This window comes from Ranitomeya imitator, chromosome 6 (assembly GCF_032444005.1).
Source record: "Ranitomeya imitator isolate aRanImi1 chromosome 6, aRanImi1.pri, whole genome shotgun sequence".
Classification (NCBI taxonomy): Eukaryota; Metazoa; Chordata; class Amphibia; order Anura; family Dendrobatidae; genus Ranitomeya; species Ranitomeya imitator.
Genome location: NC_091287.1, coordinates 380,741,457 through 380,767,607, shown reverse-complemented (window position 1 = coordinate 380,767,607; position 26,151 = coordinate 380,741,457). Strand labels below are relative to the sequence as shown.

The 26,151-nt window shown below is 45.9% G+C and overlaps 1 protein-coding gene across 4 annotated transcripts in view; it reads right to left on the bottom strand.

Annotated features, from left to right (window-relative positions):
- Positions 1-26,151, bottom strand: part of PPP4R1 (protein phosphatase 4 regulatory subunit 1) — a 92,751-nt gene that overhangs the window by 27,397 nt on the left and 39,203 nt on the right. For 2 of the 4 annotated variants that reach the window (XM_069731045.1, XM_069731046.1), the window contains exons 12-16: positions 21,890-22,062; positions 3,122-3,217; positions 2,852-3,037; positions 2,156-2,317; positions 834-934 (exon numbers count right to left, since the gene is read on the bottom strand). In XM_069731045.1, the coding sequence (XP_069587146.1) occupies positions 834-934; positions 2,156-2,317; positions 2,852-3,037; positions 3,122-3,217; positions 21,890-22,062 (718 nt within the window). The remainder of the gene's footprint in view (positions 1-833; positions 935-2,155; positions 2,318-2,851; positions 3,038-3,121; positions 3,218-21,889; positions 22,063-26,151) is intronic. The other 2 variants (XM_069731047.1, XM_069731048.1) reach the window with 1 other exon arrangement.

The window sequence follows — 26,151 nt, the reverse complement described above, 5'->3', positions numbered from 1 at the left end:
AGCATCTCCTATATGATGTATATACTGCAGAACTCCCACTTCTTAATTTATATAAATGTATCGTGAGCAGTGATGAATTTCCCACTGTGAGGAGACTGGCAGTGGAATATACATCTGTGTTCAGAACTTACAGCTGAGAGTTTTATTTTATTTTTTTTAATTCATCCCAAAGAGTCGACTACGCTCCACACTGATGCAAATCTGCAAAAGCAGTTGTGCATAGTACCATTACCATCTAACACAGACCTGGGCAAAGTGCATGCTGTATATAAGGGGCTGTGGTGGGGTTCAAATATATATATAGGGGGTGCTAGCATACTTAATTATGCTCAATATTAAGTGATACACTTAATATTAATAAATTAATATGGAGTAGAATTAATTTTAAGCTATTAGTTCGGCCCTCCACAACAGTCATGGTCTCTCATGTGGCCTCTTGGGGAAATTAATTGCCCACCCCTGATCTAACATCATACTCAAGGCCATAGATAAGCCGTTCCAGGCATCACATTAAGGGGGAGTTAATTTGGTTTCACTAGATAAAATTCTAGTTAATAATTTTGTACAGCTTTCAAATGATGGTATAAATATCCAAATGGCCCCTGGCAGGTAAAAAAAGGTTTCTACCCCTGTTGTATGGTATGGATATTTAAAACTCTTGCAGCCCGCTATAGACAGGAGTAAACTCATGTTGTCGCTCTAGATGCATTAAAGTGCTAAACAACACACTAAACTCAAAAGTGCAGAATAGACAATGTGGAAAAAAGCTTGTGTTTTAACTTTTAGTGAATACTTGAACTATTATAAAACATTTAGTTCCTAGATGCACATACTCTGCCAATTCTGCCCTGAAACGCCAGTTCCGACAGTTATCAGTCACCAAGAATTCCTGCAGTTGATAAAGGTATTCTCGTCTCTTGTCAGACTGAAGAAGCTAGAAAAAAAATAATAAAAGACACATGGTCAGATCAGTATGTTTTTGAAGGTGTAACATTTTTTAAAGTGAAAATTTCATTGTATTGATTTATTAATAGCTCCCATCAACAAGCTTAACATGTCCAAAGTGAATGCCTCATGTAACACCACTTGCCTGTCTTGTTTCTAGTTCTGGGCTTCATGCAGGCTAAGCTTTTCATATTGGATGAGAGTGAAATGAGCTGGAACTTTGTCACCAAGTGCCAAGAAAATGATAAACCGACTTCCCTACATCCTGTATTGACTACTACTAACTAAAATCTAACCAAGGATTATTTTCAGTCTTTAGTATATGCCTACCACTGATGATCGTGTTGTCTGCTGCTGTATCTAGGTGGTTGCATGCCCTTTAACATTACTGTGATATTACTGTAAGATTACTTGCCCTCAATGGGGAGATGTTTAACATGATTTTTTTTAAATGATTGCTTATATAAAAAGAGGACCTGCACCAAACTATGCATGTTGAACTAGACGAACAATGTAATAGGTTCAAGCCTCTTCAATAATCTGGGTGTCCGATTAGTGCCGTGTGCCAAGCCACATATCCTACTCCATGCCCTCTGACTTTGGGAAGATTTCTGGAATCGAAACGGCCACAGTGCATTCTACCACTCCACCTTCACCTATTTCGGCAGAGCTGGGAGAAACTGGTGTAAAAACTAAAAATTTTTCGACTTTTCAATGCAATTTACACCAAAACACTGGCGAGATTGCTTTGATAAAACAAGGCCAATGTATTAGTTTTTCAGGTATTGTCTGCAGCATGAGGATGAATTTGGTAAATCCTTGCTGCTACTGTAATACGAGGATGAATTTGGTAAATCCTTGCTGCTACTGTAATACTTAGATTTTCTGCCCCCAAATCCAGAAGATAAAACTGAATCACTTCTGTGTAATGTACTGACTGTGAATGGATTAGTGATCTTTGCATAACACGCAATGGATTTATTTTCTTTTTAACATGGTCTGGCTATTTCCACTTAAGCTACTGAGTAGTCAATTATGTGCCTTTATAGGTTGTTTCCACCCCACCTTTCTTCCTCATACGCCTGGTTTTATTTTTTGGCCTCTTATTGTGTTTTAATTTGAACATACAAAAGAATTAAGGAGTTTTGGTAGTCTGTGAAAAATGTAAACAAAAACAAATTTTGACATTTTTTAGAATGTACAAACTCACTTTTAAAAAATCATAGAGGTGTTTTAGGACGCCTATCCTGACTTCATCAAGGTCTTTTAGAAACCCATTGAAGATTGGCAGCAAGTCTGCAGCAGTAAGGGAATCACCAAGTATTAATGCTAATTCATGAATGGAAAAGGCCAATGTTCTTCGCACCTTCCACTAATCAGGAGAGAAAAAAAAAGAAGACATAAGAATCAATGACATTTCACTTGGTGCATTAGAGGGGGTGTTCACTGCTCAAGACACCCCTTCTGAAGCTGAATGTTTATTCCCAGTAAAATAAACACTTAATAGTATAGTCTGGTACCAATCCATCAGTGTTGGCACTGACTCTCCCGGGATTGCATGACATTGTTATGTCATGCAATCCCAGCAGCCAGTCAGCGTCGGCTTTACTCCTGCATCCTTTCAATGAATCAAAACATGTGCAGCTTTCACTTCTTCCAGATGTCAATTACATCCGCAGGAGAGGAGAGTGAAACCAGCACTGAATGGCAGCATAGATGGCATAACATAAGGTCACGCGATCCCTGGTAGAGCCAGTGCAGACACTGCTGGAATGGCGCCGGAAGTAGAACTTATTATCTTACTGGGAGAGATAGAGTTTCAGAAGGGGTTGCTCGAGTAGTGGACTAAGCCTTTAAAAGTATAGCAGCGAACATAGATCTGATATGAACCCACACAGTTATGTACCTGCATGTCTGCTGCTAGGGTTTCATAAGTGTCCCGGAGACAGTGCCAGTTTTGTCTACCCAGTGTGAGGGCCACTCCTGGAATGCTATAGGCACAATGCTTGGCAATCTCTGTGTCAACAGTCTGGGCACGGGAAGGGTCAGTCATTGATAAATACTGATCCAATAAGGCCTGAGGTACAACATCCTAGGAACACAAAAGAGCCAATGATTAATATTTACTCTCTAGTTATTAGAAATGCACATCATCAGAAAGCCTCTGTTCACACACCTGCACTTTGGACTTCTTTTCCTCTTCAGGGCTATAGCTGCTACTAGTGCTCAAATCGGAATCATTGTGGATGTAGCGCAGAGTGGACTGCATGCACTGTACATGGTCATCAAAGCCATTTTGGAGGAAGGAATGGGATAAGATTAATTTGCCTTTGCACTCAGTAATTTGGAGAGCATACCCCTAAAGAGTATCCCACTTAATGTATAAATAGATGAGGGGGCTGTCACCATCTATAATTTAGGATACATACAAGAGATTTTGCCAAGGAGCTCCATCTGGTTATAGATTGCTACAGTACTATAGACAATAGTAATCACAAATGAAAGCTTTTGCTCATTAACCTTAAATGCATGCTCCCCACACTGCGTGCAGCATGAATCTGAGCCTGCCTGCAATCATGCAGTCAGCTATGGTTTCGCTGAAACACTCCGGCACTTAGGAGAACATGTACTTTAAACCACCCGGCTGGAGACAGGACCAGTGAGGCTCTATCCCTGGCCAGTTTCTCTCAGGGCCACTCTGGTAACTGACAGGTCTCTCCCATAGTGAGAAACCTGTCAATCACCTGCAGCTGCGATGGGAAAAGCCAGCAGAGGGTGGGAACGTACTAGTCTGGTATCCGGCCATAATCCCCACCCCAGCTGGATCTTTAAAGTATACATAATCTGAAATGCTGGAGCCTTTCAGAGAAAATCAGAGTGGCTGCTTGATTGCAGTCATGGCTCATGATTCCCGTGATTTGGGAAGTATGAATCAAGTGACAGGCCTGCTATTTCTTATTGCCGCATTCCAGAAGGCACATTTATGTTGCTGTACGAGGGTTTTTTTTTTTTTTTCCTTCAGGTTCTGTCTGTGGCACAACTTTGGAGCGCATACAACCCAATACCTACAGTATATATGGAGGGGGGGAAAAAAACAAAAAACTGAAAAAAACAAACACCACGGCAATTTTTCTCTCCACACTTCATGTGCTACAAAAGTAGGGAGTTAACTTTATTCCACGGCTTAGCAGAATTATGAAATACATGCAATGTATATGCTTTTCTGGTACTTTTTGTGCAATAGCTGGTTTGAAAAAAATAAAAATAGGTTGTGCATCATTCTGATCCCAACATGTTTTACATTTCCCATCGGGAAGGAACAACCACGGGAAGGGCAGCATCCAAAAAGGAAAACCACCTATGCCAAAACATGGTATACATCCATAGACAGCTGTTTCGGGGTTTTCCTTTTTGGATGCTGCCCTTCCCGTGGTTGTTCCTTCCCGGTGAAAGGCCTGGCTATTCATTGCTTGCGTTGAGAAACACGTGATGGTGTTTCCGCGGCTTTTCTACATGCATTTGCATATTTCCCATAAGGGATGGGGGCAGTGTTCTGGATCACTGCGTTGAGAAACACGTGATGGTGTCTCCGTGGTGTTGGATGTTTTGATCTCCCCGAGGTCATTCATCCTTATGTTTATAGTCCTTTCACTAGGCACTGCTCCTAATAGCCAGTTTCCTACTCCACACTGATGAGGGGCAAATACCCCAAAACAGCTGTCTGTGGATGGATACCATGTTTTGGCACAGGTGGTTTTCCTTTTTGGATGCTGCCCTTCCCGTGGTTGTTCCTTCCCGGTGAAAGACCAGTCTATTCATTGCTTGCTTTGAGAAAAACGTGATGGTGTCTCCGCGGCTTTTCTACATGCATTTGCATATTTCCCATAAGGGATGGGAGCAGTGTTCTGGATCACTGCGTTGAGAAACACGTGATGGTGTCTCCGCGGTGTTGGATGTTATTATCTCCCCGAGGTCATTCATCCTTATGTTTATATTTTACATTTCCCATCAACAGAGTGGTGTGTTTATTTTTGCTTGAGAAGACAAAAATTTAAACATTTTAATCATTGTTCACCATTCAATACAAGTTAACATGCCCCCCCCCCCCCCTGGTCACTATATGCTCCCCTGGGCTGCTGGCGGGCACATGCCCTCCTGGTCATTATATGCCCCCCTGTGCTGCTGGTAGACACATGCCCCCCCCCCCCCCTGCACTGCTGGCAGACACATGACCCCCCTGTGCTACTGGCAGACACATGACCCCCCTCCCCCCGTGATGCTGGCAGACACATGCGCCCCCTGTGCTGCTGGCAGCCAGGCACATGCCCCCCGTGCTGCTGGCAGACATGCCCCCCCTGTGCTGGTGTGGCAGGCACATGCCCCCCCCCCCGTGCTGCTGGCAGGCACATGCCCCCCTGTGCTGCTGGCAGGCACATGCCCCCCCCTGTGCTGCTGGCAGGCACATGCTCCCCCCTGTGCTGCCGGCAGGCACATGCCCCCCCCCTGTGCTGCTGGCAGGCACATGCCCCCCCCGTGCTGCTGGCAGGCACATCACCCCCCCCCCCCCCCCTGTGCTGCTGGCAGGCACATGCCCCCCCCCGTCCTGCTGGCAGACACATGCCGCCCCCCCCTGTGCTGCTGGCAGACACATGCCCCCCCCCCCTGTGCTGCTGGCAAACACATGACCCCCCCCCCCTTGTGCTGCTGGCAGACACATGCCCCCCCCCCCTGTGCTGCTGGCAGACACATGCCCCCCCCCTGTGCTGCTGGCAGACACATGCCCCCCCCCCCCCCCCTGTGCTGCTGGCAGGCACATGCCCCCCCCCCTGTGCTGCTGGCAGGCACATGCCCCCCCCCCCTGTGCTGCTGGCAGGCACATGCCCCCCCCCGTGATGCTGGCAGCCAGGCACATGCCCCCCGTGCTGCTGGCAGACACATGCCCGCCCCCCCCCCCCCCCCCGTGCTGCTGACAGACACATGCCCCCCCATGTGCTGCTGGCAGACACATGACCCCCCCCCCCCCATGTGCTGCTGGCAGACACATGACACCTCTCCCTCCCCCCCACGTGATGCTAGCAGCTAGGCACATGCCCCCCCTGTGCTGCTGGCAGGCACATCCCCCCCCCCTCTGCTGTTGGCAGACACATGCCCCCCCCCTCCGTGATGCTGGCAGCCAGGCACATGCCCCCCCCCCCCCCTCCGTGATGCTGGCAGCCAGGCACATGCCCCCCCCCCCCCCTCCGTGATGCTGGCAGCCAGGCACATGCCCCCCCCCCCCCTCCGTGATGCTGGCAGACATGCCCCCCCCGTGCTGCTGGCAGACATGCCCCCCCCGTGCTGCTGGCAGACATGCCCCCCCCCCCGTGCTGCTGGCAGACATGCCCCCCCCCCCCTCCCCCGTGCTGCTGGCAGACACATCCCCCCCCCCCCCCCCCGTGCTGCTGGCAGGCACATGCCCCCCCCCCCCTCCGTGATGCTGGCAGCCAGGCACATGCCCCCCGTGCTGCTGGCAGACATGCCCCCCCCCCCCCCCCCCGTGCTGTTGGCAGACACATGCCTTCCCCCCCCCCCCCCGTGCTGCTGACAGACACATGCCCCCCCATGTGCTGCTGGCAGACACATGCCCCCCCATGTGCTGCTGGCAGACACATGACACCTCTCCCTCCCCCCCCACGTGATGCTGGCAGCCAGGCACATGCCCCCCCTGTGCTGCTGGCAGGCACATGCTCAAACCCCCGTGCTGCTGGCAGGCACATGATAAAATAAACACTTAACGCACCTTCTGATGATGGTTCCGTGCTCCCAGCTCCTCGGTTGTGCTTCCTGTTTCCCAGGCATCGGATCATGATGACATCACTGTGCTGTGCAGATGACATGATCGAATGTCAGCACAGACACAGGAAGAGCAACCGAGGAGCTGTGAGCACGGAGACATCATCAGAAGGTGAGATAAGTGTTTGTCATTTTGTGATGTGCCTGCCAGCAGCACAGGGGGGGGGGGCATGTGCCTGCCAGCAGCACAGGGGAAGGGGGCATGTGCCTGCTAGCAGCATAGGGGGGGGGGGGGGGGGGAAGGAGCATGTGCCTGCCAGCAGCACAGGGGGGGGGGGGGGGCATGTGCCTGCCAGCAGCACAGGGGGGGGGGGGGGCATGTGCCTGCCAGCAGCACGGGGAGGGTCATGTGCCTGCCAGCAGCACGGGGAGGGTCATGTGCCTGGCAGCAGCACGGGGAGGGTCATGTGCCTGGCAGCAGCACGGGGAGGGTCATGTGCCTGGCAGCAGCACGGGGAGGGTCATGTGCCTGGCAGCAGCACGGGGAGGGTCATGTGCCTGCCAGCAGCACGGGGAGGGTCATGTGCCTGCCAGCAGCACGGGGAGGGTCATGTGCCTGCCAGCAGCACGGGGGGGGGGGGAAGGGCAAGTGCCTGCCAGCAGCACAGGGGGGGGGGGGCATGTGCCTGCCAGCAGCACAGGGGAAGGGGGCATGTGCCTGCCAGCAGCATAGGGGGGGGGGGGGCATGTGCCTGCCAGCAGCACAGGGAGGGTCATGTGCCTGCCAGCAGCACAGGGAGGGTCATGTGCCTGCCAGCAGCACAGGGAGGGTCATGTGCCTGCCAGCAGCACAGGGAGGGTCATGTGCCTGCCAGCAGCACAGGGAGGGTCATGTGCCTGCCAGCAGCACAGGGAGGGTCATGTGCCTGCCAGCAGCACGGGGTGGGGGAGGGGGGGGGCAAGTGCCTGCCAGCAGCACGAGAGGGGGGGGGGGGGCGCATGTGCCTGCCAGCAGCACAGTGGGGGGCATGTGCCTGCCAGCAACACGGGGGTGGGGGGGGATGTGCCTGCCAGCAGCAAAGGGGGGGGGGGGGGGGCATGTGCCTGCCAGCAGCACAGGGGGGCTTGTGCCTGCCAGCAGCACGGGGGGGGGGGGGGGCATATCCGTGATGGGAGGGGGGGAGATGCAGGCACATGTAATATTTGCTGCTCCCCTGTGAATCAACTCGGCACAGGTTCAGCACCGAGGTGATGGACAGGAGGGCAGTGAATATTACATGAGGCTAATGAGCGGGAGCACAAGACCTCCTGCTGTCTCTGCAGCCAGCCCACCCCAGCCCCCCGACACCACTCCAGAGCTGCCCCCCTCCTCTACAGCACAGCACACAGATTCTGATTATAAGACACCCCCCACTTTCCCCCAAAATTTGGGAGAACAAAAGTGCATCTTATAATCCGAAAAATACGGTACATTTTATGAATTGATTTTTTTTACATTTATTACTACCTTTAAAAACAAAATAAAACTACATTGGCATAACAAAACGCATATTTATTGGTACCATTTTGGAATACATATGACTGGCAGTATGTGTGTTAACAGCATGATGTATATCGGTCATGAGAACTCATTAACAAGTGCTCATTAAAAGGGAACCTGTCACACAATTAACAAAGCCCAAACAATGGGTAGCACAAATCAGGTCCCAGGCTGCAAGACTGCAATCAACTAGGGCTGTGGAGTCGGTAAGCCAAACCTCCGACTCCACAGAACTGCCTCAGTACTGAGCATGTACAAAAAGTTAAATACAAGAAACCATGAAGTAACTGTACAGTAATTATTTTTGTGCAAATATATTATGTTATTCTTATTGATTGAAAAGGCACAAACAGGATAAAAAAAAATTGCATCAAACCAAGGCAATTTATATGGAGGGGAATGGATGAACAAAATGTGGGTCACACACACACACACACTAGATGGTGGCCCGATTCTAACGCATCGGGTATTCTAGAACAGAGGTCCCCAACTCCAGTCCTCAAGGCCCACCAACAGGTCATGTTTTCAGGATTTCCTTTGCATTGCACAGGTGATGCAATTATTACCTGGGCAAGACTAAGGAAATCCTGAAAACATGACATGTTGGTGGGCCTTGAGGACTGGAGTTGGGGACCCCTGTTCTAGAATATGCATGTCCAGGCTAGGTACACCTTTATGTTGTAGTATTCGTTAGGAGGTTCAGTAGTAAGTTTCATTTATATTCAATACAAAAACCGGTCCAACAAGCCCATTTTTTCCTCTAAAAAGATGGACACGAACAGAAACAACAAAGACCTGAGTACTATATTTAATTGGTTCTGTCCGTCGCCATTTTTGTCTGTTATGTGACATCCATTTCTTTAAGGCCACGTTCACACGTTCAGTGTTTTGTCAGTATTTTACATCAGCATTTGGCAGCTGAAACCAGCAGTGAGTGATAAACACAGAAGTGGTGGCGTGTTTCTATTAACACTTCTCCTCATTTCCCGATTTTGGCTTACAAATGCTGAGGCAAAATACTGAACGTGTGAACGTGGCCTTTGCTTAATTTTTCTACTAATTTTTTAAAAAAACCCTGCATACTGATGTGATCCTAGCTACAACTGTTCACTTTTAGGCCGTCAAGGTTCAGTATTTTTTTTAGTTTCCCAGAGACCAATCTTTTTTATTTTTAAGTTTACAGAAGGGCTTGATTTTGACAATGCCATCAACAGAGGATGCATATCATTTAAATGGGTTGTCCTGTATAAAAGATTACTACTCTGTAGGTTCAGGGACACAAAACAAAAACTGAGCTCCTAGGGTGTGCGCAGTCTTTTAGAAGCCAACCTGCCCACATTGTTTTTGGTATAGGAAGAGTTTTCAGGAACACAACAAAGATGTTTTTCCTGAAGCGTCTTAAGATTTTCTTTGTTTTTCTACAGGCATTTATTTATCTACTATATAATTATCTAAGGGTCACTTCCGTCTGTCCTTCTGTATGTCTCAGATATTCATTGGTTGCGGCCTCTGTCTGTCAGGGAAATCCAAGTCGCTGATAGGTCGTGGCAAAACGCCCACGACCATTCAGCGACGGGCACAATCCGGCGGCAAAATGGCCGCTCTTTCCTCCCCGCAGTCAGTGCCCGTTCCAGTCAGCCCTCACACAGGGTTAATGCCAGCGTTACCGGAGCACGGTGTAACGCACTCTGGTAACGCAGCTATTAACCCTGTGTGACCAACTTTTTACTATTGATGCTGCGTATGCAGCATCAATAGTAAAAAGATCTAATGTTACAAATAATAATAAAAAAAAGGTTATTCTCACCGTCCGACGTCACCCGCTCTCTTCAGCAGTGCAAACAGCAGGTTCCGGTATCAAGGATGCTATGCGAGAAGGACCTGCCATGACGTCGCGGTCATGTGACCACGAGGTCATCACAGGTCCTGCGCTCATACCAACCCTGGGACGGTAACCGCTCCATGCATTGCGATCTCGCAAGATGACGTAGCGGTCTCGCGAGACTGCAATGCACTCTTGAGATCGGAGCGCACGAGGAGCATCTGTGCGAAGCGAGGCCAACGGAAGGTGAGTATATAACTTTTTTGTTTAATTCTTTTTTTTTTTTTTTTTTAACAGGGACATGATGCCCACATTGCTATATACTACGTGGGCCGTGCAATGTACTGCGTGGGCCGTGCAATGTACTGCGTGGGCCGTGCAATGTACTGCGTGGGCCGTGCAATGTACTGCGTGGGCCGTGCAATGTACTGCGTGGGCCGTGCAATGTACTGCGTGGGCCGTGCAATGTACTGCGTGGGCCGTGCAATGTACTGCGTGGGCTGTGCAATGTACTGCGTGGGCTGTGCAATGTACTGCGTGGGCTGCGTTCTACACCACGTGGCATGCGTTCTACACCACGTGCGTGGGCTGTTATAGACTACGTGAGCTTTGTTATATGCTATGTGGGCTGTTATACACTCCGTGGGCTGTGCTATATACTCCGTGGCTGTGCTATATACTATGTGGCTGTGCTATTTACTACGTGGGCTGTTATATACTACGTGGCTGTGTTATATACTATGTGGCTGTGCTATATACTACGTGGCTGTTATATACTACGTGGCTGTGCTATATACTACGTGGTCGGCCGCGAACAATCAGCAACAGGTCGCCGAATCCTGTGTATTCAATGTATTATTCTAAAATCTTCATAAATAAACTACATACATATTCTAGAATACCGGATGCATTAGAATCGGGCCAACATCTTATATATAAGCGGTTAGGAGAAGCTGAAAAAAGTGAACTTATGTACAAGTCACTTTTACATTGCAGATCATTTAGTTTTTTGGGTTTTTTCAGCCGTTTTCCAAGCAAACTACTCCTGAAAAAGACAAACAAAATGTCTACCGTGCTGTATTCTATCACTGCTATATCAAAGATAAAGAGAGCAAGGGTATGTGCACGCTGCGGATTTTGCTGCGGATCTGCAGCAGTTTTCCATGAGTTTACAGTACCATGTAAACCTATGGAAAACAAAATCCGCAGTGCACTTGCTGCGGAAAAAATGCACGGAAATGCAGTGGTTTATATTCCGCAGCATGTCAATTCTTTGTGCGGATTTCGCAGCGGTTTACACCTGCTCCTCAATAGGAATCCGCAGATGTATAACTGCAGGTGGAATCCATACAAAAAGCGCACAAAATCCGCTGTAATTCCACGGTAAATCCGCAGTTCGCTTTACCTGCGGATTTACCAAAATCAGTGAGGAAAAACCCGCACACCTTTCCACAGCGTGTACACAACCTAAATCTCAGGGTATGTGTACATGCTGCGGAATGGTGTGTGGATTTTTCCGCATTGATTTTGGTAAATCCGCAGGTAAACCGCACTGCGGATTTTCTGCGTTTTTTTGTGCAGATTTCACCTGCGGATTCCTATTGAGGAGCAGGTGTAAAACGCTGCAGAATCCGCACAAAGAATTGACATGCTGCGGAATTTAAACCGCTGAGTATCCGTGCAGTTTTTTCCGCAGCATGTGCACTGCGGATTTTGTTTTCCATAGGTTTACATGGTATTGTAAACTCATGGAAAACTGCTGCAGATCGGCAGCAAAATCCGCAGCATGTGCACATAACCTCAGTTGTCTGTGGGTTTTTTTTTTTGTTTTTTTTTTATACCCCTGAGCTTATGGAGTAATTTTTGAAATGGGTACACCCTTTTAAATTATCTACTTTTATTAACTTCTTGGGGCATGGGAGGTGGCATTTTTTGTTACAGCATAGTGGATGTCATTTTATGAAATCTCATCTCCACTATGCATGCAGGGACGCCTCCGGCTTCCCTGCGTAAACGGACATGTGGCGCGTCTTTCAGACTGCAGCATGTCTATTTATCTTGCGGAGAAGCGGTGATTCCGCACGGTTCAATGAACACATGCGGAATCACCGTGCGTACAAAGCGCTGCCAATACTGAGCGTGGAAACATACCCTTATACACACAGAAGTAAGATGGATCTCTGGCAGCAAGCGCCATGAAGAAGATGGGACCCTCAGTCACCATCACAGAATAGCAGTGGAGGAAGGTATTGCGATATCATCAAGTGCAAAGCAGGGTAGATGGGGCAGGGAGAGCACAGCTGTGTGGGGCAAACAGGAAAAAGCAGCTTTTGTTGGGATGGAGGACAGGATAGAGTCAGAATAGAGACAAACAGGAAGCACCAGTACTCACTTCAGGCCAGTGTTCCTCTTGAGCCTCCCCTCCCCCTCCCGACAGTGCCGACGACAGAGCATAGAGCTTGGCTGACAGCAGTGCCGCAGACAGACAGAGGCCATCATTCACTTCCAGCAGCACTTTCTTCAGGAGCAGTGATTGCACGCATGCTCCATCAGCCTGACCCAGTCCATGCTGGTGGGTGTGGCTTAATGCTGTGAAGCTCCAGGAACAGTGTAGTGAGTGCAGATGGGGGAATGGCTGTGCTGAGCCTCCCCACTACATCCTAGCCAGAAACTCCAGAGAGGGAAGAGATCCAGCCTGCACAGTCCTATGCTGTAGCTGAGCCTCTGATTCACACCCTACGTTATACATGGCAATACAGGGGCTCAGCTCTTCTCTCCTCTTCTGTTGAGCGGGGATGGGCGTGGCTTAAAACGTGCATGCAGCGATGCTGAGAAGCCAGACACTGTCAGAGTCAGGGGCCCACCGGGGGATTCACCGATACCCCGGTGGGCCAGTCTGAGTATGTATGTATGTATGTGTGTGTGTGTGTGTGTGTGTGTGTGTGTGTGTGTGTGTGTGTGTGTGTGTGTGTGTGTGTGTGTATACATATACATACATGCATACACACACACACACACACAGTATCTCCTTTCACAAATATATATATATTTGTGAAAGGTGATACTGTGTATGTATGTATGTATGTATGTATGTATGTATGTATGTGTATATATATTTAATAATCTTTATTTTCATATAGCGCTAACATATTACGCAGCGCTTTACAGTTACAGAATATATATATATACATACACACACACACACACACATCTCGCCATACGGATGTCATGCGGAAGCTTACATGCAAGAGAATCGCATCCACGCACAGTACGTGGATGACATACGGATCACTTGAACATGGAACATTTCTGAGATTGTTGTCAGTGTAAAACGGACCGATTTTTTATACATTGTGTGTGACTGCAGCCTAAAGGAGATCCCCCAACATTAAACATAATAGTATTTTACTTACTGATCAGAAGGGGTCTGATTGTCAGGACCTTGCAAAAGAACAGGGGCAGCAGCATTTTTCCCCTCCACAGCAGCACTGCCATCTATCTGCAATGTAGGGAAGTGCAACACAGCCCTATGTATGTGAACGGAGCAGCTCCCTGTACAGCAGTGCCACTTTCACAGTAAAAATGATGATGAAGGATAATGGACCCCATAACTGAGCATATTTACACCATTGTATAATAATTGGGCATATCCCTTTAAAAAAAAAAAGTCATATCTGCAGATTTTTACTTGGAACCAGAGGTGACTCCAGGTCACCAATAAGCTGCAACCTTAGAAGGAAGATAGACTTTTCAATGACTGTCTAATAATACGGAAAATCTGATGGTTCAGAACCTGTCTGGTCCCTGTTAGGCTGCATTCATTTATATCTTCAGCTTTAACCCCTTTACCCCCAAGGGTGGTTTGCACGTTAATGACCAGGCCAATTTTTACAATTCTGACCACTGTCCCTTTATGAGCTTATAACTCTGTAACGCTTCAACGGATTTTGGAGATTCTGACAATGTTTTCTCGTGACATATTGTACTTCATGATAGCGGTAAAATTTCTTCAATGTAACTTGCGTTTATTTGTGAAAAAAAAACGGAAATTTGGCAAAAATTTTGAAAATTTTGCAATTTTCCAACTTTGAATTTTTATGCCCTTAAAACACAGAGTGTCATGTAAAATAACTAATAAGTAACATTTCCCACATGTCTACTTTACATCAGCACAATTTTGGAACCAAATTTTTTTTTTTGGTTAGGGAGTTATAAGGGTTAAAAGTTGACCAGCAATTTCTCATTTTTACAACACCAATATTTTTTAGGGACCACATCTCATTTGAAGTCATTTTGAGGGGTCTATATGATAGAAAATAACCAAGTGTGACACCATTCTAAAAACTGCACCCCTCAAGGTGCTCAAAACCACATTCAAGAAGTTTATTAACCCTTCAGGTGTTTTACAGGAATTTTTGGAATGTTTAAAAAAAACAATTAACATTAACTTTTTTCACAAAAAAATTACTTCAGCTCCAATTTGTTTTATTTTTCCAAGGGTAAGAGAAGAAATTGGACCCCAAAAGCTGTTGTGCCATTTGTTCTGAGTACGCCGATACCCCACATGTGGGGGTAAACCACTGTTTGGGCGCATGGCAGAGCTCGGAAGGGAAGGAGCGCCGTTTGACTTTTCAATGCAAAATTGACTAGAATTGAGATGGGACGCCATGTTGCGTTTGGAGAGCCCCTGATGTGCCTAAACATTGAAACGCCCCACAAGTGACACCATTTTGGAAAGTAGACCCCCTAAGGAACTTATCTAGATGTGTGGTGAGCACTTTAACCCACCAAGTGCTTCACAGAAGTTTATAATGCAGAGCCGTGAAAATAAAAAAATAAAAAATTTTCCCCCCAAAATTATTTTTTTAGCCCCCAGTTTTGTATTTTCCCAAGGGTAAAAGGAGAAATTCGACCCCATAAGTTGTTGTCCAATTTGTCCTGAGTATGATGATACCCCATATGTGGGGGGGAACCACCGTTTGGGCGCATGGCAGAGCTCGGAAGGGAAGGAGCGCCATTTGGAATGCAGACTTAGATGGATTGGTCTGCAGGCGTCACGTTGCATTTGCAGAGCCCCTGATGTACAAATCCCCCACAAGTGACCCCATATTGGAAACTAGACCTCCCAAGAAACTTATCTAGATGTGTTTTGACAGCTTTAAACCCCCAAGTGTTTCACTACAGTTTATAACGCAGAGTCGTGAAAATAAAAATTAATTTTTTTTTTTTTTTCACAAAATGTTTTTTTTAGGCCCCCAAATTTTTATTTTCTCAAGAGTAACAAGAGAAATTGGACCCCAATAACTGTTGTCCAATTTGTCCCGAGTATGCTGAAACCCCATATGTTGGGGTAAACCCCTGTTTGGGCGCACGGGAGAGCTCGGAAGGGAAGGACCACTGTTTTACTTTTTCAACGCAGAATTGGCTGGAATGGAGATCGGACGCCATGTCGCGTTTGGAGAGCCCTGATGTGCCTAAACAGTGGAAACCCCCAATTCTAACTGAAACCCTATCCCAAACACACCCCTAACCCTAATCCCAACCATAGCCCTAACCACACCCCTAACCCTGACACACCCCTAACCCTAATCCCAACCGTAAATGCAATCGAAACCCTAACCCTAACTTTAGCCCCAACCCTAACCCTAAGATTTCGCAATGTATTACTATGAACGCTAGCTGCCGGGAGCATCGCTGCGCGGGACTCCAGTAGGTGAGGATATTGAGATTTTTTTTTTTACTATTTTTCACATTCTATCTTGTTACTATTGATGCTGCATAGGCAGCATCAATGCCAAAAAGAGAAAGAGAGCGAGCGAGAGAGAATTTCCCTGACGGGAAATTCTTCCACGAATGCACTCTTTGAAAAGGCGGGACCCGTCGCTGGATTCCTGCTTTTCACAGGCAGCGACGCATCTTGCGCCCATAGGCTACTACTGTAGCCAGTGACAGGCAGCGCAGGATGCGTCGCTGACCGATTTTCCGACGTGCAGAAAAAACGTTCCTCTGAACGTTTTCTCTGCCCGACGGACCGGTTTTTTTTATGCAGGATCCAGTGAAAGACGGATGAAACGGATGGCCATCCGTCACAATCCCTCGGAAAATGCAGGATCCTGCAAAATTGTTTTGCAGGATCCTGCATTCTCAAAAATCGACGGATTGTGACGGGAGCTGAAAGACGGAAGTGTGAAAGAGGCCTGAGGGTACTTTCACACTAGCGTTTTTTTAAATCCGTCACAATCCGTCGTTTTGCAGAAAAAACGCATCCTGCAAAAGTGCTTGCAGGATGCATTTTTTCCCCATACACTTCTATTGACGACGCATTTGCGACGGATTTACACAGTTCGCATCCGTCTTGCGACGAATGCGTCGTGCTTTGGCGGACCGTCGGGAGAAAAAAACCCTACATGTAACTTTTTTTCTCCCGACGGACCGCCCCCACCTCCCCGCACCTTACAATGGGGCAGCGGATGCGCCGGAAAAATGCATCCGCTGCCTCCATTGTGCAATGCAGCAAACGCTAGCGTCGGAATCTCTCCCCGACGCATTGCGACGGGGAGATTCCGACGCTAGTGTGAAAGAAGCCTAAGAGACCAACATTTTGTTTATCCATTCCCTTCCATATAAATTGCCTTGCTTTGATACAAAATTTTTTAAATCATGTTTATGTGCCTTTTCAATCAATAAAAGTAATATATGTTGCACAAAAATAATTGGACAGTTACTCCAGCTTTTCTTGTATTTAATGTTATTGAGGAGTGTCCATATGAGTATTTCCCAACTCCTATGAATAGAGGCAGAGGACTCACTGATATGGTATTATAATGTACTCTGTTCTGATTTATTTGTCTTCGCATGTACATGAAGTGCAGCACAGATTCATCTCTGCTAAATGCCGAGATCCTTAGATCAGGAACAGAACAGACATTTATAGGGCATTTCATAACTTTCCCAAATTCTTATGAAAAAATATTCAGCACTTCCTGCATTGTACTACGGTACCCAATTTATTATATCTTTTAGGAGTTGAAGTCGGTCCATTTCAAACCAACAGACTCCACAGCCGTGAAGTCAAGTACATCCTACTGAAACACTCTAAACTATGCCTTCTCTGTAACGCTAAAGAGTCCAGGGACCACAGGGAGAGACGAGTGCAATGCTGAATTATATCCCCCTTGATTAGCTCTCTCATCATGTACAGATTGGACTCTTCAAACTAGGTTTTCTGCTAAACAGAGTGTTTCAGAGTAAAGGTTCCCGTTAAAGGATACATATTCATGAATACTGATTTATCTGCAAGAAATAATTTACCAACTATACCCGACAGACACCAGTGAAGTCATGTTCGGGGATGGCACTAGTTCTCCTGATCACTGGGCATAGTGACACCTCTATGCTGCTGGCTTATTACTATTCAGACAGCAGAGTGGACGCTGCGCTCATTGCACAGGGCAATGGGGGGAGACACTGCACAAGGGGGACACTCGGGGACAGAAGTAGGGACCAATCCCTGGAGACAAGAGGCAGTGATGATGCTTCGTTTCAGGGTGGCAAATGAAGAAAGAGGCATGTCGGGATGTCCCAGCCTCCAACCCACCCAATGACATTATATATATATATATATATATATATATATATACATAAGCTGAAGAGCCCGGCGTTGCCTGGGCATAGCAAATATCTGTGGTTAGTTATAGCACGTCACTTCTCTTATTTTCCCATCCCGCCTCATTTTCCCAATCACATCTCTCATTTTTTCCCTCACATCTCTCATTTTCTCCCTCACTCCTCTCATTCCCCCCTAACACTTGTCATTTCAACCTCACATCTGTCATTTTCTGATCACTCCATTATTTTTCCTCACTCCTCTCATTTTGCACTCACACCTCTCATTTTCACCTCATCACCTCAGTATATACATGTTTGTCATCTCCCTTATATATAGTATACATCTGTATGTCATCTCCTGTATATAGTATATACTTGTATGTCATCTCCCCTGTATATATTATATACCTGCTGTGTGTCATCTCCCCTATATATAGTATATACCTGAATGTCATCTCCTTCTATATATAGTATATACCTGTATGTCATCTCCTCCTGTATATAGTATATACCTGTGTGTCATCTCCCCTGTATATAGTATATATCTGTGTGTCATCTCCTCCTGTATATAGTATATACCTGCATGTCATCTTCTATATATAGCATATACCTGTATGTCATCTCCTCCTGTATATAGTATATACCTGTAGGTCATCTGCTCCTGTATATAGTATATACCTGTGTGTCATCTCCTCCTGTATATAGTATATACCTGTATGTCATCTCCTCCTGTATATATATGTACCTGTATGTCATCTCCTCCTCTATATGGTATATACCTGTGTGTCATCTCTCCTGTATATAGTATATACCTGCATGTCATCTTCTATATATAGCATATACCTGTATGTCATCTCCTCCTGTATATAGTATATACCTGTAGGTCATCTGCTCCTGTATATAGTATATACCTGTGTGTCATCTCCTCCTGTATATAGTATATACCTGTATGTCATCTCCTCCTGTATATATATGTACCTGTATGTCATCTCCTCCTCTATATAGTATATACCTGTGTGTCATCTCTCCTGTATATAGTATATACCTGTGTGTCATCTCCTGTATTAGACCTCGTTCACACGTTATTTGCTCAGTATTTTTACCTCAGTATTTGTAAGCTAAATTGGCAGCCTGATAAATCCCCAGCCAGCAGGAAGCCCTCCCCCTGGCAGTATATATTAGCTCACACATACACATAATAGACAGGTCATGTGACTGACAGCTGCCGTATTTCCTTTATGGTACGTTTGCTGTAGTTTGTCTGCTTATTAATCAGATTTTTATTTTTGAAGGATAAGACCAGACTTGTGTGTGTTTTAGGGCGAGTTTCGTTTGTCAAGTTGTGTGTGTTGAGTTGCGTGTGGCGACATGTATGTAGCGACTTTTGTGAGATGAGTTGTGTGTGGCAACATGCATGTAGCAACTTTTTGTGTGTCGAGTTGCATGTGACAGGTTAGTGTAGCAACTTGTGTGCAGCAAGTTTTGCGCATGGCGAGTTTTGCACGTGGCGAGTTTTGTGTGGTGCCTTTTGAGTATGTGCAAGTTTTGTGTGAAGAAATTTTGCATGTGTTGCAACTTTTGTGCATGTGGCAATTTTTCCGCATGTGCAAGTTTTGCGTGTGGCGAGTTTTCCATGAGGTGAGTTTTGCACTTGTGGCGAGTTTTGCAAGAGCCTAGTATTTGCATGTGGCGAGTTCTGCGCGTGGCGAGTTTTGAGCGGCGACTTTTGTGTTTCGACTTTTATGTGGCGAGGTTGGAGAATGTGTGGTGAAATGTGTGCTGAGGGTGATATGTGTTCAAGCACGTGGAAGTGTGTGGCGCATTTTGTGTGTGTGTTCATATCCCCGTGTGTGGCGAGTATCCATTTCGGGGCCCCACCTTAGCAACTGTACGGTATATACTCTTTGGCGCCATCGCTCTCACTCTTTACGTCCCCCTTGTTCACATCTGGCAGCTGTCAATTTGCCTCCAACACTTTTCCTTTCATTTTTTCCCATTATGTAGATAGGGGCAAAATTGTTTGGTGAATTGGAATGCGCGGGGTTAAAATAAATTTTGTGGCTGTAGCTGCGACGGTGCAGATGCCAATCCCGGACATAGTAGTTATATATATATACACACATATACACACACACACAGTATATATAGAACCCCAAGTTGCAGTACAGAGTGAATGGTGGGGAATTTTATCATGACTTTAAAAACTAATAACTTGTCATTTAAAGGGAACCAGTCAGCAGGATTGTGCACAGTAACCTATAGACAGTGTCAGGTTGGTGCCGTTATACTGAATAAAATGATACCTTGGTTGATAAAATCCATCTTGTGGTGGTTGTTTAATTTTTATTTTCAGTTTTGACTAAGGCTGGGTTCACATAGCGTTAATGGCGTCTGTTAGGCTGGTTTCACACTTGCGTTTCAAAACGCATGCGTTTTAAGAAAAAACGCATGTAAACGCGTGCAAACGCTGCGTTTTTTTGACGCATGCGTTTTTGCATGTGGTAAAAAAATGCAGCGTTTTGACGCGTTTACATGCATTTTTTCATGCGTTTGCGTTTTTTAAACGCATACTGAGAAATGTGTGACAGCTGCCAATCAAAATAAAGTAAAAAACCCACTATAAACAGAAATAGTTAGGGTTAGGGATCATAACCCTAACCCTAAAGGGATCCTAACCCTAACCCTACCCCTACCCCTAAAGGGATTCTAACCCTAACCCTACCCCTAACCCTAAAGGGATCCTAACCCTAACGGGATTAGGGTTAGGGGTAGGGTTAGGATCCCTTTAGGGTTAGGATCCCTTTAGGGTTAGGGTTAGGGATAGGGTTAGGATCCCTTTAGGGTTAGGGGTAAGGTTAGGGGTAGGGTTATGATCCCTTTAGGGTTAGGATCCCTTTATCACCTTTATGGTGGGGAGTGGCATATCAGTGTGTTTTCTGTTTTTTTTTTTTTATAAAAACGCATGCGTTTAACGCAAACAAACGCATGTGCTTAAAAACGCATGCGTTTCCATTGACTCCAATGTATTTTTTGACACAAAAAAAAAACGCATGAAAACACATGCGTTTTTATGTGTCAAAAAAAGCCTCAAAAATACTACAAGTTGCATTTCTGAAAAAGAACGCATGCAGCAATAAAAGCATGCGTTTCAAAACGCGACCAAACGCGTACAACAAAAAACGCATGCGTTTTCAATGTTAAATATAGGGAAAAAACGCATGCTTTTTTTGTGCAAAAAACGCTGCAGACAAAAACGCAAGTGTGAAACCACCCTTAGACGGACAACGTTACACCACGACATAACGCGGTAGTAACGTAGTCCCTAATGCCGCCATTAACTCCTATGTTGGACGCATCGCTAGCGCACGCCCACAATGGGCGTGCGCTAGCGATGTGCCGTCATTTAGTGACGGACCCTGAGACGCGGGCTGCAGCGCTTCTGGATCCGTCACTGCTAGCGCAGATAGAGCTAGCAGATGCTCTATCTGCGCTAGCGCGATGGAATGTCGGCATTTGCGTCAGCAGCCCGTTCACATATGTGTTGAACGGGCTGCTGTTTAACACAATGTGAACCCGGCCTTAATGATATGCTTGTGCTCCGGGGCAGCGTGCGTGCGTGCGTGCGTGTGAAGAGAGGGTCTATGTGGTTCTCTGATTGGGTATTCACCAGTATGACTTCTGACAGGTCACTGATCGCTCACCGACCTGCCCCCTATTTTACATAATGAATATAATGTTTTGAAGAAAAAAACAAATTCACATTCGGCAGGCAGGTGGCAGTGCTGTAGCATGATAGTGTCTATAATATCCACTTAATTATTTTATTTCGCGATATAAATGTGATCATGCTACAGAACAGGCCGAATGCGAATTTTTTGTTTTCTTCAAAACATTATATTTAGTATGTAAAATAGAAGGCAAGTCAGTGAGTGATTAGTGACATGTTATAAGCCATACAGATGCATATATAAGCAGAGCACCACAAAGCCCCGCTAACAGGCTGCCCCAGAGCACGAGAATCTCTAACTGAAAACTATAGAGATTAAACAACAACCACAAGACAGATGTCATCAACCAAGGTATCATTTTAAATCAGTATAATGGCGCCAACCAGACACTGTCTGCAGATTACTCAGCACAATCCTGCTGACAGGTTCCCTTTTAAAAAGAAAAAAACAAACAAACAAAAAAGACTTCCTCACCTCTACAGAATCACTGATTAGAGGGATGGAGTCATCTTGTGAGACTCTGCAGTTTATCCTCCCAGACTCCATTGTGTCCTTGCGGTAGATCTGATTCAAGCGAGAGGATATTTTATCTTCCTGAGTTTCTAAACTGGATGCTTTAAGGGCAGCAGTGAGGACATCAACTTGTGCTAGAAAACAAATGAAAAGCTATATTCAATGTATTGTAACTCTCCAGAAATCACAGGAAATGCAAGCTTCTACGAAACAACCATATTGGGATGCATGACCAGTGTCTTTTAATAGATGCATGTGAGTGGTGGCTTGTTTTTCCTGCATTCATCAAACACTCTCAAATTTAAAAGGGGTCTCCTTTAGATTCCCATTAGGAGGGTTGTTCACCCCATAGGTTAAAGTCATCAAAAATCAGTTTGGTGGGTGTCCAACACCTTCACCAACGAGCTGTTGAATATTTGATTACTCAACTGAATATTTGCTGGTCAGCAGTACCCGACAGCAGCCAAGTATATGGAGCTCTGCTGTCCTGCGCCATACACAGTTTACATTCTACCACTGTTGGAGCGGGTATAAGCGGATTGATGGGCGTGTCAGATAGGAGACCCACCCCGATCTTATAATGGTGACCTACCTATCTCTCTCGAATATAACCTTTCTGCACAGGGGTGTATATATTCTGCAATAATACAGTATATAGTTTAAAGCTCTCCCTCCTTTGAAGCTCCGCATACAGTGGCTTGTGAAAGTATTCACCCCCTGGCAATTGTTTATGTTTTGCTACCTCACAACCTGGAATTTTCATTGCTTTGAGTGTTTGTATCAGTTCATGTAAAGAATATGCCTACAACTGTGAACATTTGGTTTTCTTTATTAGTAAAGCAGAAACAACTAATAGGACAAAATAACTGAAAATTTCAGTATGCATAACTAGTCACCCCCCTAAAGTCAGTACTTAGTAGAGCCTCCTTTTGCAACAATTACAGCTGCAAGTCGCTTTGGATAAGTCTCTGAGCTTTCCACATCTTGCCACTGGGATTTTTGCCCATTCCACAAGGCAAAACAGCTCCTTCAAGTTAGACGGTTTCCTCTGGTGAACAGCAATCCTCAAGTCTGACCACAGATTCTCAATTGGATTAAGTTCTGGGCTTTGACTAGGCCGCTCCAAAACAATTACACGTTTCCCCTTAAATTACTCAAATGTTGCTTTAGCAGTATGCTTTTGGTCATTGTCTTGTTGGAAGGTAAACCTCCATTCCCAGTCTCAAATCACAGACAAACAGGCTTTGCTCAAAAATATTTCGTACATCCATCTTCTCCTCGACTCAGACCATTTTCCCTATCCCTGCTGCCACCACGTTTCACTGTGGGGATGGTGTTCTTGGTATGATGAGCTCTGTTGGTTTGGCACAAGACATTCAGTTTACCTTGGAGGCCAAAAAGTTACATTTTTGTCACATCTGATCACAGCACCTTCATTCATACATTTGGGGAGTCTCCCACATGTCTTTTGGCAAACTCAAATCAAGCCTTATAATTTTTGTAAGTAAAGGCTTTTTCTGCTCTTTCTTCGATAAAGCCCACCTCTATGGAGTGTACTGCTTATTGTGGTCATATGGACAGATACTCCAGTCCCTGCTTGGGAACTCTGCAGCTCCTTCAGGGTTACCTTTGGTCTCAGTGCTGCCTCTCTGATTAATCCCCTCCTTGGCCAGGATGAGACTTTTGGTGAGCAGCTCTCTCTTGGCAGGTTTGTTGTGGCACCAAGTTCTTTCCATTTGATAGAGATTAGAAGATATAGATTTTTTATTTTATTTTTTAATATAACCCAACCCTGACTTGTACTTCTCAACAACTTTGTCCCTGACTCATTTGGAGATCTCCTTGGTGTTCATGGTGTTTGGTTAGTGGTGCATCTCTGTGGCCTTTCAGAAAAGGTGTGCATATACTGACAGACCATGTGACACTTTGTTCGTATCCCATAAATTTAAGCCTAGATTTTTCTCACATCACCAACTTAGACTATTTATCACACACAAAATCGGATTACAAAAATATTTAAAACACGTAATGTAACAAAAATAGGTGAAAAGAATACTTTCATAAGGTACTTTATAGCCGAGCTTCAGTGGTGTACGAAGACGGCAGTGAGTCAGGCCCTCAGCAGGTTCATGAATGCCAAGAGAAACACTAAGGTTACTTACCGGTAGCTGGTTTATCCGGAACCCATGACAGCACACCTGAGAGATCTTTGGAGAAATTAAACACCTTAGGGAGGGGAGGGACCACCGCTTGCAGCACCCTTCTAGCAAAGGAGGACAGATTCAGTCTGTAGTGCTTAAAGAAAGTAGATGATGAGGATCTGATCAATTGATACCTCCACCTTTTCTGCCTATGAGGTAGCCACGGCCCTGGTGGAGTGAGCCTTGATGCCTTCAGGAACCAGAGCACCATTCGCAGAGTAAGAAACTAATGGTATCCCTGTTTCATTTGGCAATGGTAATATTAGGCACCCCATACCCTAAGTTCTGCTATCTTGAAAGATCATTAATAGGGACTGGTCCTTTCTCCACGGATTGGTCATGGACATATATTCTAACATGGACCTCCTCATATCTAATGTATGGAATTTTTCTTCCCCTGGATTTTTATGGTCATTACAAAAGGAGAGCAAAGTAATGTCTTGGCGCCTATGGAATTTAAGAACCACCTTGGGAAGATATGATGGGTCCTGCTTTAGAACAATTCAGTCGTCATACACCTGTATGTGGGGGGGGGGACATATGTTCAGGGCTCGTATATCACTCAACTTGTGGGCTGATGTTAGGGCCACTATCAACAACGTCTTAAGTGTGAGGAAGTTCACAGATAAATCCCATAAGGGATCAAATGGGTCCTTTGTTAGCGCCTCTAAAACTAGGTTTAGGTCCCATGGAGGAATTTTTGGAACTATAACCTGTCTTGATCTACTACATGATCTTATAAAACAAGACATCCATCTATTTGCTGCTAGGTTGCAATTAAAGGCACCCATGGCTGACACCTGCACTTTGAAAGTATTAGTTGCTAACCCTAGTTGCAACCCCAACTGCAGAAAATTCTAGAATGGGCCCAACCGGGGCTCCATTACCTAAGGTCTGCCCTAAAAATTCCAGGAATTTTTTCTATGTTCTACCATACATTCAACAGGGTGGAGACTAGCCCTGGTGAGAGCCCCTGCCGACTCAGTAATGCCCTCTCAAATTCCATGCTGCCAGATGGAAGCCCTTCACTTGAGAGTGGCACACCGTTCCCTTGGTAAGAAGATCCGGGATCTCTGGTAGAACCCATGGGTCGGACACGGACATTAGCCTTAGAAAGGAGAACCACAGTCTCTTCGGCCAGAATGGAGTAATGAGAATTACCCTCGCTTGATCCTCCCTGATCTTCCTCACGACTGCTGGAATCATCGCTATTGAGGGAAATGCATAGGCCACCCTGAACCTCCAAGGAATCTGAAGTTCCTCACTTTCCTGTTGTGTAAGCTGGCAAACAGATTTAGCTCTGGCTGTCCCCATGCCCGCACTAGCTAATGGAAAATTTGGGAATTTAGAGACCATTCTCCCTGTCTCAATTTCTTGCAAGGAGGGCTGCTCTTGTGTTGTCGATTCCCCTTTTGTGACATGCAGTAAGGGACAGAAGGTGTTTCTCCGCTAGCTGGAGTAGGATGTTTGCTGCCATCATTATTGTATGTGACCTTGTTCCTCCCTCATGGTGACCTGACTTGGACATGGCGACCCCGGAGGATGGGGAAAAAGTGTCAAGGCTCTTTCCACAGCCCACAGATATTTTAAGTTCAAACCCTGACCCCTTTCTAGACGATACCAGGTCCCCTGCACTGAATAAGACCTCAGATGTGTCCCCCATCCGGTATTGCTCGCATGCGTCATGATAATGTCCTCCACTGGCCTTATCCATTGGACTCCTGAGGACAAATGTTCTCTTACTGTCCACCAAGACTGGGAATCCATTATTGCCGAAGAAAGATGTAACTTTCTATCTAAATGCCCTTTTAACAATTTCTGTGCAGACAGGACCTCCCACTGTAGCTGGCTGAGGTGAAATTGGGCCCATCTTACTGCCAGTATACAAGATGTTAGGGATCCTATGAAGAACATAGCTTTTCATAGTGTCATTTTTGGCTGATGTATCGCTCACAGTGCCAGGGCCATAATTTTGGCTACTTTGTCCTCTGTTAGGATAAAGATCTGGTGCTTGGAGTCCAA